The 14,826-nt window shown below is 38.2% G+C and overlaps 1 protein-coding gene across 4 annotated transcripts in view; it reads right to left on the bottom strand.

The window, feature by feature from the left end:
* PDE4D (phosphodiesterase 4D) overlaps positions 1 to 14,826 on the bottom strand; it is a 613,857-nt gene that overhangs the window by 108,561 nt on the left and 490,470 nt on the right. For all 4 annotated transcript variants that reach the window (XM_075078147.1, XM_075078148.1, XM_075078149.1 and 1 more), the window contains one exon: positions 2,632 to 2,668. In XM_075078147.1, coding sequence (XP_074934248.1) covers positions 2,632 to 2,668 — 37 coding nt within the window. The remainder of the gene's footprint in view (positions 1 to 2,631; positions 2,669 to 14,826) is intronic.

Raw genomic sequence — 14,826 nt, 5'->3', positions numbered from 1 at the left:
ACTGTTTGGTTTGTATGCCCTTCTGTTTGTTCTTCTGGCAGGTGAGATAACTGTTTTGTTGTGAAATGGCCAGTATCTGCCCAGCATCCCAGGTGCTTTAGCATATATGCACGTATTTTCAGTTTATGCAAGTGCAAGGTGTCTCCACATACATAGCAATAAATGTAAAAATTACCACAAAAACTTTGACCATTGGCTACAGTGGAGCTAAACAACTTGATTTATTGTATAAAGGTATTAATTAGTATATTATAGTAAAGGTACATAAAAATATATTTCAAATTTTCATTATAATTTGCTTTATAATATGACAGTTTCTCTGCCCACATAGGTTCCACTTGTGCTTAATATTTTTAGAGTCAGATTTGTGAGCAAAAAGCAACTAGTCACCTGTAAACCTCTTTAGGTTTAATCCCTAAGTAAATATTATTTTCATAACCAAGTTATATACAAACAGTTGCAAGTGAATTGAAAAATATAAAACTTTTTTTATTATAAAAACCCTGCAGAACTGGTCGTTAAATTTCAAATCACGCAAATTATTTTAATTTGAAAAGCAAAATTCTATGAACAATTAGATTACAGCAATTGCTGTATATTACAATATAGGGAAGTGCAAGTAATAATACCGTTGTGATAGATTTTTTAGTTTTAGCTTACACAATTCCATTCTGGTAAAAACAGTCAATTATCTTGTCCTGGGGCTAGATTCTGTGTGGGGGACGTAGTGTGCCATCCAGTTAACAAATGCAGCCACCCCTACCATGGTGATGTGCTGAATAGTAACTGAAGTGCTAAAATTGGAACTATTACTACCAGGTGGCTCGTGGTCAGATGAAACAAGCCTCCTAATCATTTGAAGAAAATACAGACAGTTTGAAATAACTGGAACGTGTTCCACGTGGCATGATCTACTGCCACCAGGAAGCCCCAAGTGGATTAAGCAGTGCTTTGGCTGTTTGCAACACAAAAATGCATGTACATGATGAAATATGGCTCTAGGAAGACATTAGAAGGGTGGTCTGTATGATGTATAGACCTTGTACTGCCACATGGGATCCAGTTTCTAAAGTCCTGAATGAGGTCCTAACACTGCTAATGTAACTCTGAGGGGTGGGCCTTGTGCAACCGCATTTCAGCTCCCACTATGCCAGGGAATGTGATGTGATAACTCACCCTGTGAGTGCTCTTTCTTCTGTTCAATACAGATGAAAGCAGGTTGATTTAAACCACTGCGAACAGGGTTTTGCACTGAAATACTGAAAGCTCTCAAACAATCAGTTATGGAACTTCGGTGCGAGTAGCAATAACATTCAACTGCTCCTCCTCTAATAGCTGAATCACATTCATCAACACCAACCAGAATATGAAACCACCCCTAAAACAAATAGGGTGCTTTGTCCCAGGAAAAAAATATCCCTAAATGGCTTGTAATATTTGCTCTTTTTCTAGGCATATAACCTGTCTTACCTATGTGGCATAATTTGTAATGAAAATTCAGATGACAATGAACATAAACTCAGCTATAGTATATATTATTGGATCGCTTGACCACCATAAAAATTGAATATTTCCTGTGCTCAAGAGTTAGGGGTTTTATGTTTCCTGAGGAACTAAAATCAGAAGTGGTTTCACTTTTTTTTTTCTTTTGTTTATTTGTAATTTCTTCTCTTCCATTATTGTTGAAGTATATTTACCATTTGAGAGAGCTTAAAGTAGTCTTAGAAAAGGCCCTGGCTTTATCTTTTCTCTGCTAACAAAAGATGGTATCCTTCATATCAAGAATTTGATCAGCCTGTGTCTTTATGAACACTGTATCTGTTTACAATATAATTAAATAGATAACAACCTATTAAATGAGTATTTATTGTTTTAACAGTTGATCATTAGACCAAAGCAACTTGCATATTCAGACTGAAGTTAGACAGCCTCTTCTTATTTGAGACTGCTGTGTGACTCTACCTTTCTCTTTCTATTCACCTTCAATCACATGTGATTTCCAGATTTTTTCTTCCCATGTAGTTACACTGAATTAACTTTCATCCCTGTCTATTACACAGTAAAACCAGTCATCAAGAGTTCAAAGAATATCAATGTTAACTTTTCATACATAACACGACAGGTCTATTGCTAAAAATTGTGGAGTTTTGATCTAAATTATATAGAATTTTGAACTGATACTTTATAAAAGAATCTGAATGGAAAAATCAAATATATAGAGATGGTTTTGTAAAAGAACATAAGTATTCTGGGTAAAGCTTATCTTGAATCTAAAAACTACCTTGTATTGAAGGCATGAAAGATGTTCAAAGGAGAAATTGTAATTATAAAAAGCAGGACAGTAACAGAAAGCACAGATTTGTCTTCATCATGACTGCTACAGTATTTGGAAAGAGATCAGTGGAAGGTGTTTATCATGTTGTTGCACTTTAACATTCCAGATAATCAAAAAGCATTAAAAAAGAGAGGTATAGGTAACAGTGGGAGGTTTATGACTTTCTGTTTAGACAGTTTTTTTCCTGTTTCAGGCAAACATACCTTATATAATATTAACAATGGAAAACAACTGGTTTGGCCCTTTGGCCTTTACATTGCAAGATTGTGTGAGAAATATGCCAAAACTGTGCCTACCTGAGCAAATGGTGTCACAATCAAGTCATCTCCATGTCTGAAAAAATGAGCAGAGTTGTAAGTTAGGTATTACTGGAAGCTTATCTCACTGCTTTAACAGAAAGAAAATCAGGTTTTACAATGCACCGTAGGTAACTCCAGTTTCATTCTTCAGCAGTTACTCACTACTGCTGCTTTATATATTCTTTGAGAAGTAAATATCAACTTAGTTATTGCCCAACTGCCTGCCATGTCTATGGGATGGCTGATGAACCAGCTGGTTTCTGTGGTGTGGGTTGGGGAGGTGACCGACCGCCCAGGACTGATTTGCAGAGATTTCATCCCAAAGGATGGAGGTGAAAATTACAAAAATGACCCCACTGAGGGTTACCAGCAGGTTTGTGAACACTGCAGATGGCTGGGCAGCGCATTGCAAACAAATAAAAACCTGGTAAAACTTTCAAACTCACTCACACCTCTGGCGCTATAGGGGTTGTGACCACGTGTGTGCTTTTGCAGTGACAACCTCACCCACACCTCAGGGTGACGTATGGGCAAGGTGTCAGGATGATGCAATATAGGGGAGAAGGAAGGAAGGGAAAGAGGGGTTCCTTCTTTTCAGCGCCGAAAGCTGCCACTTGAAACTGTTTCCATAAAACATAGTCTAGTAAATACAAGTAGTCTGAAGGGCTGTTGATCTTAAGAGTAGCATCTGTAGCATTGAGGGTACGGAGTTAGACCTCTCCAGGGGACCACAGGGATAGGGAAAACTTGGAGTTTTCAGTTGTCATATCTAGTATATGGCAGCAATTAAGAAGAAAATAAATTTTCTAAAGAAAAACATCCAATATGACTCTGTTTTTAATTCTCCTGTATTTTCCTGCAGTAAATTCATAGTGATGGGTTACAGGTTGCAGCTTTCAGCAGAAATTACCATTGCTTTGATGCTATTTTAATATTATTTAGGTTTAAACATAAAATATGTGTATTTAAACCATGGATTTCAACTCCATGAAAATCTAATCAGAAAAAGGCTTTCTGATAAATGGAGAAATATGATTTGCATTTGAGTTGCTATAACATCAGTCTTATAATTTATATGCTGTCCACAAGGTAGTAACATTTTTGCAGGTATTGCAAGAACCTAACAAAAAAGCAGTTAAGTACAACTGGAGAGCCTGTAAGGATGAAACAAAACTCCCCAATATTCAAAATTATCATAATGCTTAATATCTGTGTAGCTGGTTTTGTTACCATCTCTCTTATTTCTGTTAGTTAAAATAGAGAAATGGATTTTTATAGGGCCCATGGAATAAGTCTGCACTTTTAATCAGGTCTTTGCAAGAGTGGTTGGAATAAGGTGTTGCTTCAGGTGAAACCACATTCCCAGCCTAGCTGGAAAGCATGTAAGCCTGATCCTCACACCAAAGTCAAAGAAAACATGGCACCATGGGAGGAACTCAGGGGCTTTAATTGCCCAGTGAAGACAAATCCAATTGGTTATTATACCCATCATGAACCAGCCCAGGGCATTAACAGGGCAGTTAATGTCCAGATGGGTTTAGTAACTCTTCATATTTTCACTGAGTCGTGAAAACTTCAGGAAATGGCCTAGACTATAATTTCTCATCAGGATTGCATAATGAGTTATGCAGCTACACAAAGGCTTCAGCAGAAGAGAAGCCATATCCATCTTTTCCTTTTCTCTCATGTTGTCCACTTAAACAGCCATACTCTGAATATGTATGCCACCTCAATTCCAGAAAATTATGCTTTTTGTCTTCAAATTCTGTGACATAGTATTATCTGCTGTGTGACAGCTGGTTTACCTGTTCCTCAGTAAAATCTCTTAATTTCTTCCCTTTTATGAAGAATATTTTTACTACTTGCATATAGCTACTCCATTTTCTCATGTGCTCTGACACTTAAAAGGGCACAGCTGTGTAGAGCAAGGAATCCTGTGTTAGCCATCTGCATGAATTCTGTGAAGATGGAATAGCCTAAAGCCTCAAGTAAATTATTTGCCAGTCTTCCTCACACCTACCCGCTTTATCTGCTACTAAGGTTGTTGAGGCAAATAGCAAACAACAGGTTGAGCAAATTCTTAGAAATTATCATCTTTTCTGAGTGATCAAATTCTGCATAGAAACTGTATGTAAAATCAATACGCAAACACATTTTTTACTGATGTAGTCTAATTCCCATATTTTGAAATGATGAAGGGGCAGCATCCTGGACATGAAAAGTTTTACAAGTAGCAGCAGCACTGGACAAAGAGCAAAAATATTAAATCGTTTCTATCTGTAAATAAGCCAGACAGAGTAGAGCTAGTTCTTTCTAGCTTCAAAAGCATCTGCCAGTGGCAAACACTCTTAATGCCCAACATTCAACATTGACACAAATGCACAAAATATTCATCAGTACTTCAAATTCCCAGGCAACTGCTGCAACATGGTTATTAACTGTCAAAGGGCAGATTGGCAAAACTATGAAAATAGGATGGTCCTTCTTCTCACCATGTCCTGTGGGCTTCCTTACTGGAGGTGGTGCTTTCTTGCTGCTCTTCCCATTCAGTGCCCATTTGCCACCCCTTGAATACTGAGGGACTTCTAAGAGGCAACAAGTAGATGTTTTTGGGCTTTCTGCCCTGGACTTTTTTTCTTCTTTTCTATAAAGTAGCATGACCCCACTCCTCTAATTTTCAAACTTCATCCTACTTGAGCTCTTGCGGGACTGCAGTGCATTGGAGAATACAGATAAAATACTGTAGCTTGTTATTTTTGGAGGCAGCATTATTAAATATTAATTTAATACACTGAAATCAACTCAGGATTTAATTTTCACTTTTGAAATGCCCTTATCAAGAGCAACAATTCCAGAAATTGTCATTAGTTTGGTGAAAGCATAATACAGAAAGTAGAGATATCCACAGCTTTTGCAAGCCAGTTAAGCATGCACCAGACCCACTTGAACAGAAAAGCAATTGCATAGTGTGGTGGGTAATCTTTAATCCACATTGGATCAGGAAGTCTGGAAAAGGTGTGAGCACTCAAAAAGGGAACAGAGATGTCTAAAGCAGCTGTGTTATTTTTTGTACAGAAGAACAAGAACGTGTGATTCAATCAAAGTGCCATTGATCCACAGTGTACTGTGGTGTAGTAAACACTGCAATGTATGACTGTCCTGCTGTTTTCTTTTCAGACGATATGGAAGCTGATAGATGATCCTGCCTGGATTCTGGGCAGGATAGTGCCACATATCTATATACAGAAGCACAAACCCTGTGCAATATATCATGAAATTCTAAACATAGACAGAGCTGTTAACCTTTAAGGTTAGAAGAAATTGTTCACATCAGTGTTAGACTGTGTTAACTAGAATGCCTGACATACTTGTTCACATTTTCATTTTTCAAAGGAAAGTAAAATTTGAAAGCAGAATAATTTTCACGTAGCCCTAAAATTTAAAATAATCAAACCCACCACCACCCTAAAAGACTGCTAAAGCACACATCAGTCCACATGAGATTAATCACTGTTACATAAAACATTTCCATTAGCAGACCAAAGCTTATATAACACTTTGCAAGTTATTTATCACGTTAAAGGGATGAGGCCTGGCCTTCTGCAAATTTTCTGGGTTTTTTCTTCCTAACCTTTCCTATGGGACATACTTGGAACTTGCCCCATATAACCTACGACAGTCCCCATGCTGGAGAAGAGATTAAAGTTCTGTGCCAAGTCAGAAGTTAGATGAACATGTTCAGCTGACTGTTGCCAAATAAAAAGCAGAAAAATGTTGCTTCCTTTCCTCAAGAATGGCATTAATTTGCCTCTTCTATCCCAATTACAGGCCAGTAATTACCTTTGCACCTGGTAAAAAGGAACTTAGAGATGCATGCGTGGACAGACAGAGAAGCAGGCAGGAAGTTTAACACAAGGATAGACAGGGTGACTGCATAACCTTTATTTATTAATTAAGTTGGGGTAATTTAATATAATAATCTAATAAGAGAAGTAGGTAGAGAGACATTCTGCAGACCTCCTAGGATACAGTTAAAAGAGAGAGGGTGGGTTTTTAATGTGTTCAGAAAAAAGTTATGATACCCATTAAGGAGAATTGAGTCCCAGAACTTAGAAACCACTAGAAATGTTAGTCTGCACTTGCCAGTGTGGAGCTTCACAGGGAAGGTCCTGAATATGGTTTATCTTCATAAAGATCATAGTAAACTCAGATCAAGACTTGCTAGACACACGTGAAGAATACCAAGTGAGTAATTTTAAGGACACGTATTGCAGATGGGAGACATAAACAGGATAAATAAGAGCTCTGCCTAAATAGGCGGGGGAGAATGTACAAAATGTATTTACACCAATTTGACACATACCTTTTCATAGAGGAGATATGGTCAAGATAAAATTCCTGGTTAATCTTGATACAACTTTTATATCATAAATTATAAAACCAGTGTAAAGAATCTTGACTCTTTCTATTGGTGTAACGTATGACCATACTGGTTTGCCACACTCCTCCATTTGAATGAAAAACTCATGTGTCTCCCCAGGATAAGTACTGGCTGAGGATGCCAGCCAGGCTTTAAATCCAACTGATATAGTCTGCGTTGGATTCTCTGTCTACAAACTTGGGACATAGCCTATTTGAAAGAATAAAGCTGCCAACAGACTTTGAAAAGCCCTAGGGGACAGTGGCTGTCTGGAATCCCTGCACTGTGCTCCAGAGTGAGAACTAAGGCTTTTGTCACATTGTCACAGGAATTGACTGCATTTTTACAGAGGTGTTTTGGAGCATTTTAAAAATTTTTTTAATATAGAAACATAGCAAGCATAAAAGCAAGGGAAAATCTATACTGTCTACACACAACATGCAAAAAGGATAAAAGATTAAAAAAGATTAAAACATGAAAGTAGTCTTCTATTTGAAGCAGAAAAGCTATTGCAGCCTCCTTTCTCAGTGTAGACATCTAAATTTGGATTAAACATGACATCCACTCATTTCTGTATACAAGGCTGATTCAGACTTACTTTCCAATAACATGCTATAAATACAGCTTAGATGAGACATTCGTGTTTTGTTTGCACATACACTGGAACACAAATATACCACGTGCAAAACCACAAATGGAGAACAGAGGGTAAGGTGACCATTTATTCTAATTGCTAGGATGTTTTTTTCTGCCCAATAAGGTTTTATAGGTGAAGTCAAATAAACACACAAGAAATATATGAATTAGGTATGCTGAAAGAAGCCTTTGAATACTTGGAGTCTGCTCTGTTGAAGTCATCAGTGTTAGTTACTGAATTATAATCTTACTTCCAATTGAACTGCATTAGCACCCAAGATGACGAGCTGTCTCAAGACTTGGAAACACAGAATGATCATATCTATTACAGATTAAAGGTCTGGAAAGGAACAGTCAATACCAAGGTGTTTTTAAAACAGTATTTTGAGATTTAATCCAGGCAGTATTAGGAAGTATTATCTGGTTACCTGTGTACTTTACTGTGCATCACCAGCACCATATCACAGCACCTGTGCTTTTGAGCAGACTAGAAACAGGAGACTTTGCTGGGTGATAAGGGCATCTAACTATGTCTCAGTGATGGTGATCTGAACCAAGACCCACTGAATCCAGAAGCATCATTTAGGATTGCTGAGTGGGCTGGTATCAGAATCAGCATCAGCTAACTCAAAGAGTGGGAAATATTACTGCTTTCCCCCATTCTGTACAATATGTTATAGGAACACTGTCAGGCTTCTTCCATCTCCCATGAAAGTATTGTAGCACCATTGGAAGAGTTCAAGGAAGATCAAAGCCTCTTGTGTCAGACCCATCTACTTCCTTGCTCAGGAAGCTTAAATGTTTTCCAAAGAGACTGCACTTGCACATCTGACTTGGGTAATCTGCCTGGGGAAATCATGTAGGTACTAATGTAGTGGGCCATCACAGAAGGATGCTAGCATGATGTGCAAGAAATGAAAACACAGAACAACTCAAGAAATCAGCTGTATCATATTGCCCCCAACGGTCACCAAGCTTCAATGCTTTAATCCAACTGTAATATAGCAGACCATTTAGATGACAGAAGAATGGTGGACAGCTCTGAGTGACTGGGCTGTATTAAGTCTGACAGAAGATTACTCAGTCCTAAAGAGAAACAGAGCATGGTCTTGCCAGAGTGTTTCACTGGCATAGGTGGTTTTCCTTCTAAAATCAGAAGACAGTCTGCCTGGAGGTCACTGAGGCGATGGCAGGTGAAAAGAAGCTACTGCAGTACGGGGATTTGGTTTGCGTGTTGAAGGAGGGGCTGGATTAAGCCAGAGGATATAGGACTTTGAACCAGAAAATCACTGAACTCAATCAGAAGAGTCCTGGCAAATTCAGCAGTGCCATTGTTGGACTGTTCATACAACACAAATCATGATTTAGCTCTAAGCAAGACTGTAAAACAAACAAGCATCAGTGACTAAAGGATAGGTTTGTTCTCTGCTCAGGTTAGAGAAAAATTAATGGGTGGGTGTGCACACATGACTGGAAGCAATCAAGCTAGTGCAACTTAATGAGTTACTATTAATCAGTTGTGACTGCATTAGCTGTCATACATAAACTCTTAGCTTGTTGCAAATAAAAATAAAATGTATTACCTTGAACTGCTTTTAAGCAACAGATATTTGGTTGCATGCTTGTCCCAGCCTCACATGCTTAAGTGTTAATAACAGATAAGATTGTGCTACTTCTGAAGAATAAGTGACTTTCCATGTGAATCTCCTACTGATGCAGACTGAAAGATTTCTTTTCTAAAAGAAATGAGAGCAGAGCTGCTGAGGACAGCACCTAATCAAGGTAACTTCCCAGACTGAGCGAGCTTGCTCTCAGCCAGCCACAGAAAGATTATCTTAGCTTCAAGGTTTAGAGAAAACAGTTCCCTAACCAAATTCAAAGGCCTCTAAATGCATGTATATAAGAAGAAACAAGAAGAATTCAAGAAAAACCATCAGAATTTCAGTTTGTCCATTTTCAGGCAATGAACTCTACAGCTAACACAGTATTACTGCCATTGGAAGCATGCAGAGGGTTGTTTGTGCTCTGAGGGGTGAAACAAGAACTAATGTTCTGGGTTGTGAAATAAATTCAGCCTGTGCACATAGGTGATCAGAGAGCCGGACAAACAGTCTAAGAGGTCTCCCCAAAATCATGCAAGTCCCTCTTTACAAAGTTCCCTTTCTCCACACTGCTTTCATCCTTCAGTATTTCATGCACATGTGCGCACACACTAAACACGCCCATCCTCCCTCCCCTCCAAGTCAGATCTGTTGGCAAGCCCAGATGTGAGTGGTGTTGAGATGTAGCTGAAATCCCAGCTAAGAATTGGTTTTGCTACCATGTTTTTAATAACAAGCCACCTTTGACTGAAAAAGTTTAGAAATTTAGTCTGCTTTGTTTAGCACAGGAACAGTAACTTGCCTTTTTGTTTCAAACACCCGTTATTTCCAGAAGAAGGAAAAAAAAAGCCTGACACATTAAAAGTGTTTGAAGGGGAAGTGATGTGTGTAACAACTGAGAGTTATATTTGGAAAATGATTAGGTTTTAGCATGTGGACATCAACCCAGTAATGATGCTGTGTTGTCTGAACATGAGATAAAATCAATTTGCATTTCATTAAAAAAAAATCCTGATTCAACAACCATATAAAGGCATATTAGAACACCTTAGAAGCTCCTGAATTAAAAAGTGGATCTAAAGAAGCCTTCTCAATGTGAAAATGCTCTCTTTTTGTTTACAACATAACTGATTTCCTGATCAACAAAGGAAGTTAGTGGAAACTTATTCTTTAAATTTAAGCAAACTGGATATTACTGAGTTACTTGTTTTGAGTTGCATTTGTAAAATGTCCCAAACAACCAGAAAGGATACAGTGGTCTTTTTTCAGACTGTGTTTGTTTGCAACTCAAAAAAAGATTGTAAGCAACTTACTAATTACTTAGCTTAATTTAAGCTGCAACCCAGAGATTTCTTCAATTTAAAAGATCTTAAGAACAAAAAAGCAAAACCCAAGGAAGCAAAATATTGCCCTGTTTTTCCTAAAGTGGTGTAAGTACCTTTCTTTCCATGGACAAATAAATGTCTCAAGCAGTTAATATATTTTTTCATTAAAAGCTCTTCCTGAGCTGACAGAGACATAGAAAATGCACCTTAAAAATTTTTTTTTAAAGCAGGCGAGACTTTGAAGTTTAACTGTCTCTTTTCAGCCAGTAATATCTGTGATATATGAATATCATGGATTCTGAGACAAGAATCCCATAAATCATAAGGAATTTCAACAGCAGTTTATCTGGAAAGAAAGACAATTATTTTTAATTTTTTAAAAATTAAAAATTAGAGGTGAAATTACTCTGCTCAGTAACTGCATGTCTTTTCTGCTCTCCTAAAGTCTTGGACAGAACCTTTCTGGGAAAAGGTGGGGTTTTTTTTCTCTGTAACTTCAGATGCATACTCACATCATTTTATTAATAAATCCAGGCCTTCCTGGCTCAGAAACAGAAGAACAAGCTGTATCAGTAGAAATTTGGCTGCCCATACTGGATGAGAAAATATATCCTCATTTCATGATTTTATTGGCGTATTATAGGCCCTAGTGAACCTTATTAACTGTCCGGTTTTGCCATCTTTGTCTGCCATTATTTTAAAGTACATTCCCTTCGTGAATCTGATCCAGATTGGATACAATGCAATTTTTTTAAAAGCTGAGCAGACTATCGAGAACTGGGAAACATGTGTGCAAGTTTACCTCAAAATTTCTCTTCTCTGGTAGTTGTTCCACATGCCAGTTAAAGGGATATTTCAGCCCATTTGCAGCTTCAGGTCAGGGCCAGACCTGCCAGTCACTGACAAATAAGGGAACTCCCTACCTTGGAATTTCCCTTTATTTAAGCTAATTTTTGCAGCCAGAGTAATTCTGTAATTCTTTATTCTTTGCAAAACTACAGATTATTTTGGCTTTATTTTGGGAAAAAATGCCCACACAAATTAAAAACCCCACAACTATTTCTCCAGCTATTTAAGAAGGGAATAATTCATCCTGACAAATAACCCAAACCTGTGTGTGTCAGTATCCATGTTTATCAGACTATAGATGCTCTTTTTGTTCCAAAGTGGTCCACATTTGGGTTTTGTTTTTCAAAGAGAGGATTTTTTTTGTTCTGGGTAAGTATGGATCCAAGCTTTACAGGTATGTTCAAATACAGTCTACAAACAGCACATCCTCTAGAAGAAGGCAGGATAATACCGTAGTTATAGGGAAGAAATCCTGCAGTAAATGACATTCTCTTTACATTTTTTTTTTTTACCAGGGAAAGCAGCAGAAGGATGCTTCTATCTACAGAAGGCATTGGCAGAATAGCCGTAAGGTGGCCAGTTTGGGCAATGGGCGCTCTGGTGGACATTTGGCCATTTAGCAGATCATCAGGCCAATGACCCTGCAGCTACGGTCAGTGTTCCCTAGCTGGGCTGTGGTGCTTAAAAGATGGAAGCAGGGTTTAACAGATATTATGAAATTTTGTGCAATTATACTAACTAGAGCTTATATTGATATTCCACCTGATCAAGAAAACCAGGCTCGGCCTCTCTTAAGAAGCTCATAAAACTCCCCACACCAGCTACTTTTTTACTGAGTGAGGTTCAGTTGGCCCAGTCCTGGAAAGACCAGGATGTTGCCACCAAGCTGTGTTCTGTGACCTTGTGAAAAATGGGAAAAGGGCAGACTTAAGCAGTGCTTATTTTCACATACCTTTCCCCCTAGGTACATTCAGAAGGTATAGCAGAGCTGAGAGAGGTGCCTGTATCAAGAGTGTCTTGGTCCTCTGGTCTGGTCTGCTACACTCTGGTCTGCTTCCTCAGGATCACAGGGGGACTACACATGATTTTTCTCCTTTAGAGTGGCAGTTGAAACACGGGCTGTGCCCTAGCTAATGGACTGTTGGCTTCTTTCTAGTGTTCATGAGAGTGCTACTGATTTCACTGAAGAATCCATTTTTTAAACCGGTTAGAGACTTGTTTTTGCTAAAACAGAGATTCTCTACAAATTTGATCTGATACTCCCTTAATCAGAGCAGTGATCCCTTAGCAAGAAAGACATAAAAAGTGTCACCACTGCCACCTCTGTCTGCATTTGCAAGCTCTGAGCAGCAACAGCAGTGCAAACAGGTGAGTATTAAGTAATGAGGCCACCTCTGCAAGACATTCACATTAGAGCTCCCTGCTTCACTGATGCCTTCAAATATAAAACTGACAATTCTTCCAGTACAACACTGATGACTTCTCTCATCTTTCAGGTGGTTTCTGTTCACTTTCTTCCCAGTGTTGCTGCTGTGCAAATTTGGGGACCTTTATTCCCCCCATTTTCTATTCTTTATTCTCCTTCTTTTAAAATCGATTTCCTGTCTGTCATCACAGATCCTACCCTGTAATTCCTCATATTGGCTCACTGATCCTCACTGGCTTACTCATTCACTTCTCTTTCTCTTGCACATCCTCATCTCTCTGCTGACAATTCCTTAGCCAGGCTTCACAACACATCTGTGCTCTTCTGCCTTGGACATTGTACCTCCCTGTCTAAACCACCTGCCTCTCCAGTTCACACTGTTGCATGGATTTTTCTCATCTCCTGATATCATCTCCAAGTTCTGCTTTTTTCCCTCTCTAGGACCATGCTATTTCTTCTAACAGATAAATAACAATATGTTACTGACTCCCACTCCTTTTTATTTGTTTTTCCTTTTTTACCAGGCACTGCTTTTTCTGCCTCTTTTATTGCCATAACTATACCGACATTTATCCCACTAACCTTTTTTCATCTGAGAAGCCTTGCACTCATCCTGTATTTTATTCTTTCCCTTAGCTAGTCTGGCTCCTCACATCAAAATACACTTTAGTCTCTGATTTTAAAAAACTTTCCACCTGCTTCTTCTCTGCCCTCATTTCTCTTACTTTCCGTCTCAACTCATTAAATTAAACTCCCTTTGGTTGCTCTGTGAGATTTACTACTTTGGGCATAGACTCACGTTGTACCTTTTCCTGGGGATAATATCTGACTGTATTAGTCTCTTGGTTATTATCTTATGCTTTGACTTTTGTTTGTCACAGAGCCCATCTTTTCATCTTGGGTTTGCAAAGAACTGAGCATGACTGTGTTCCCTTCAGCTGGAGCTCAGAGCTGCTGTAGCAGCACAAATAATAAATAATAACAGAATGATTAATTCAGTACTTTAGCACTGCCATCCACTGGCTGTCTTTGATCATGACACTCCATATTTGACTAAAATCGTGAAGTTTTGATTTTGTTTCATCTGCTTCTACCGAAGTGGAATGAATTATCATATGCACACTATTTAAGAGTAATGTAATGCCAGAAATCTTTATGTTATATTCCTTCCAAATAACAGATGCATGCCTCTTGCTTTTTATTTTGCTTTACAAAGTGAAATATTGAGGCTGGTAACCCAAGTACTGAAGAATCAAGGGATTCTAGGTTAAACTGTTATGTGCAGTTAATTCATCTGCAGTACCTGAATGATTTTGCTCATGCTTAAGAAACATACAATACTTAAAATTAAGCATGTAGGGATGCAAAAGGGAAATAGGGTAATTTGTGAGTAATCTAAAACTGTGTGATTCTTTCCCTTAGAACTCTTCCAGCCTCCACCTTGTTTAGGAATATCCTGAACCAGAGTGGTTTCTCTGTTTTAATAATATTCAGTGGGTTTCCTTTTCACGAGCACATCCAGTATCTCCTTGAACCCATATATAAAGAGCTTTGTGGTTTGGGGTTTTTTTCTGCTATTTTATAATTTTAAGCTTTCCCCTCTTTCATTCCTAGGTTGACTTTAACTTCATTTGCGTGAAATAACCACGGTTATTGTAATTAGGCTTACTGATATATGATTAATATTCCATGGTTATAACAACTTGCCTTTCACATTTCCTAATGTGCTTCCATCCTAAACAGTGGCAGGAAATATTTACTTCCTTAGCACAACAGCTCCTCTGTGATAGGAGACTGTGAAAATCTGTACAGATGTGAGGTCCAATACATTTTAATGCAGATATATTTTAAGAAAATTTTGAAAGGAAGAATAGATACAAATATCCAGAGGAAAAAGTGTGCTCAGTGTTTCAGTAATTCAATTGTTTATCCATT

The sequence above is a fragment of the Phalacrocorax aristotelis genome, chromosome Z (assembly GCF_949628215.1).
Source record: "Phalacrocorax aristotelis chromosome Z, bGulAri2.1, whole genome shotgun sequence".
In the NCBI taxonomy this organism is placed as follows: domain Eukaryota; kingdom Metazoa; phylum Chordata; class Aves; order Suliformes; family Phalacrocoracidae; genus Phalacrocorax; species Phalacrocorax aristotelis.
The sequence above is the reverse complement of the archived record's forward strand: the minus strand, read 5'-3'. Positions and strand labels throughout refer to the sequence as shown.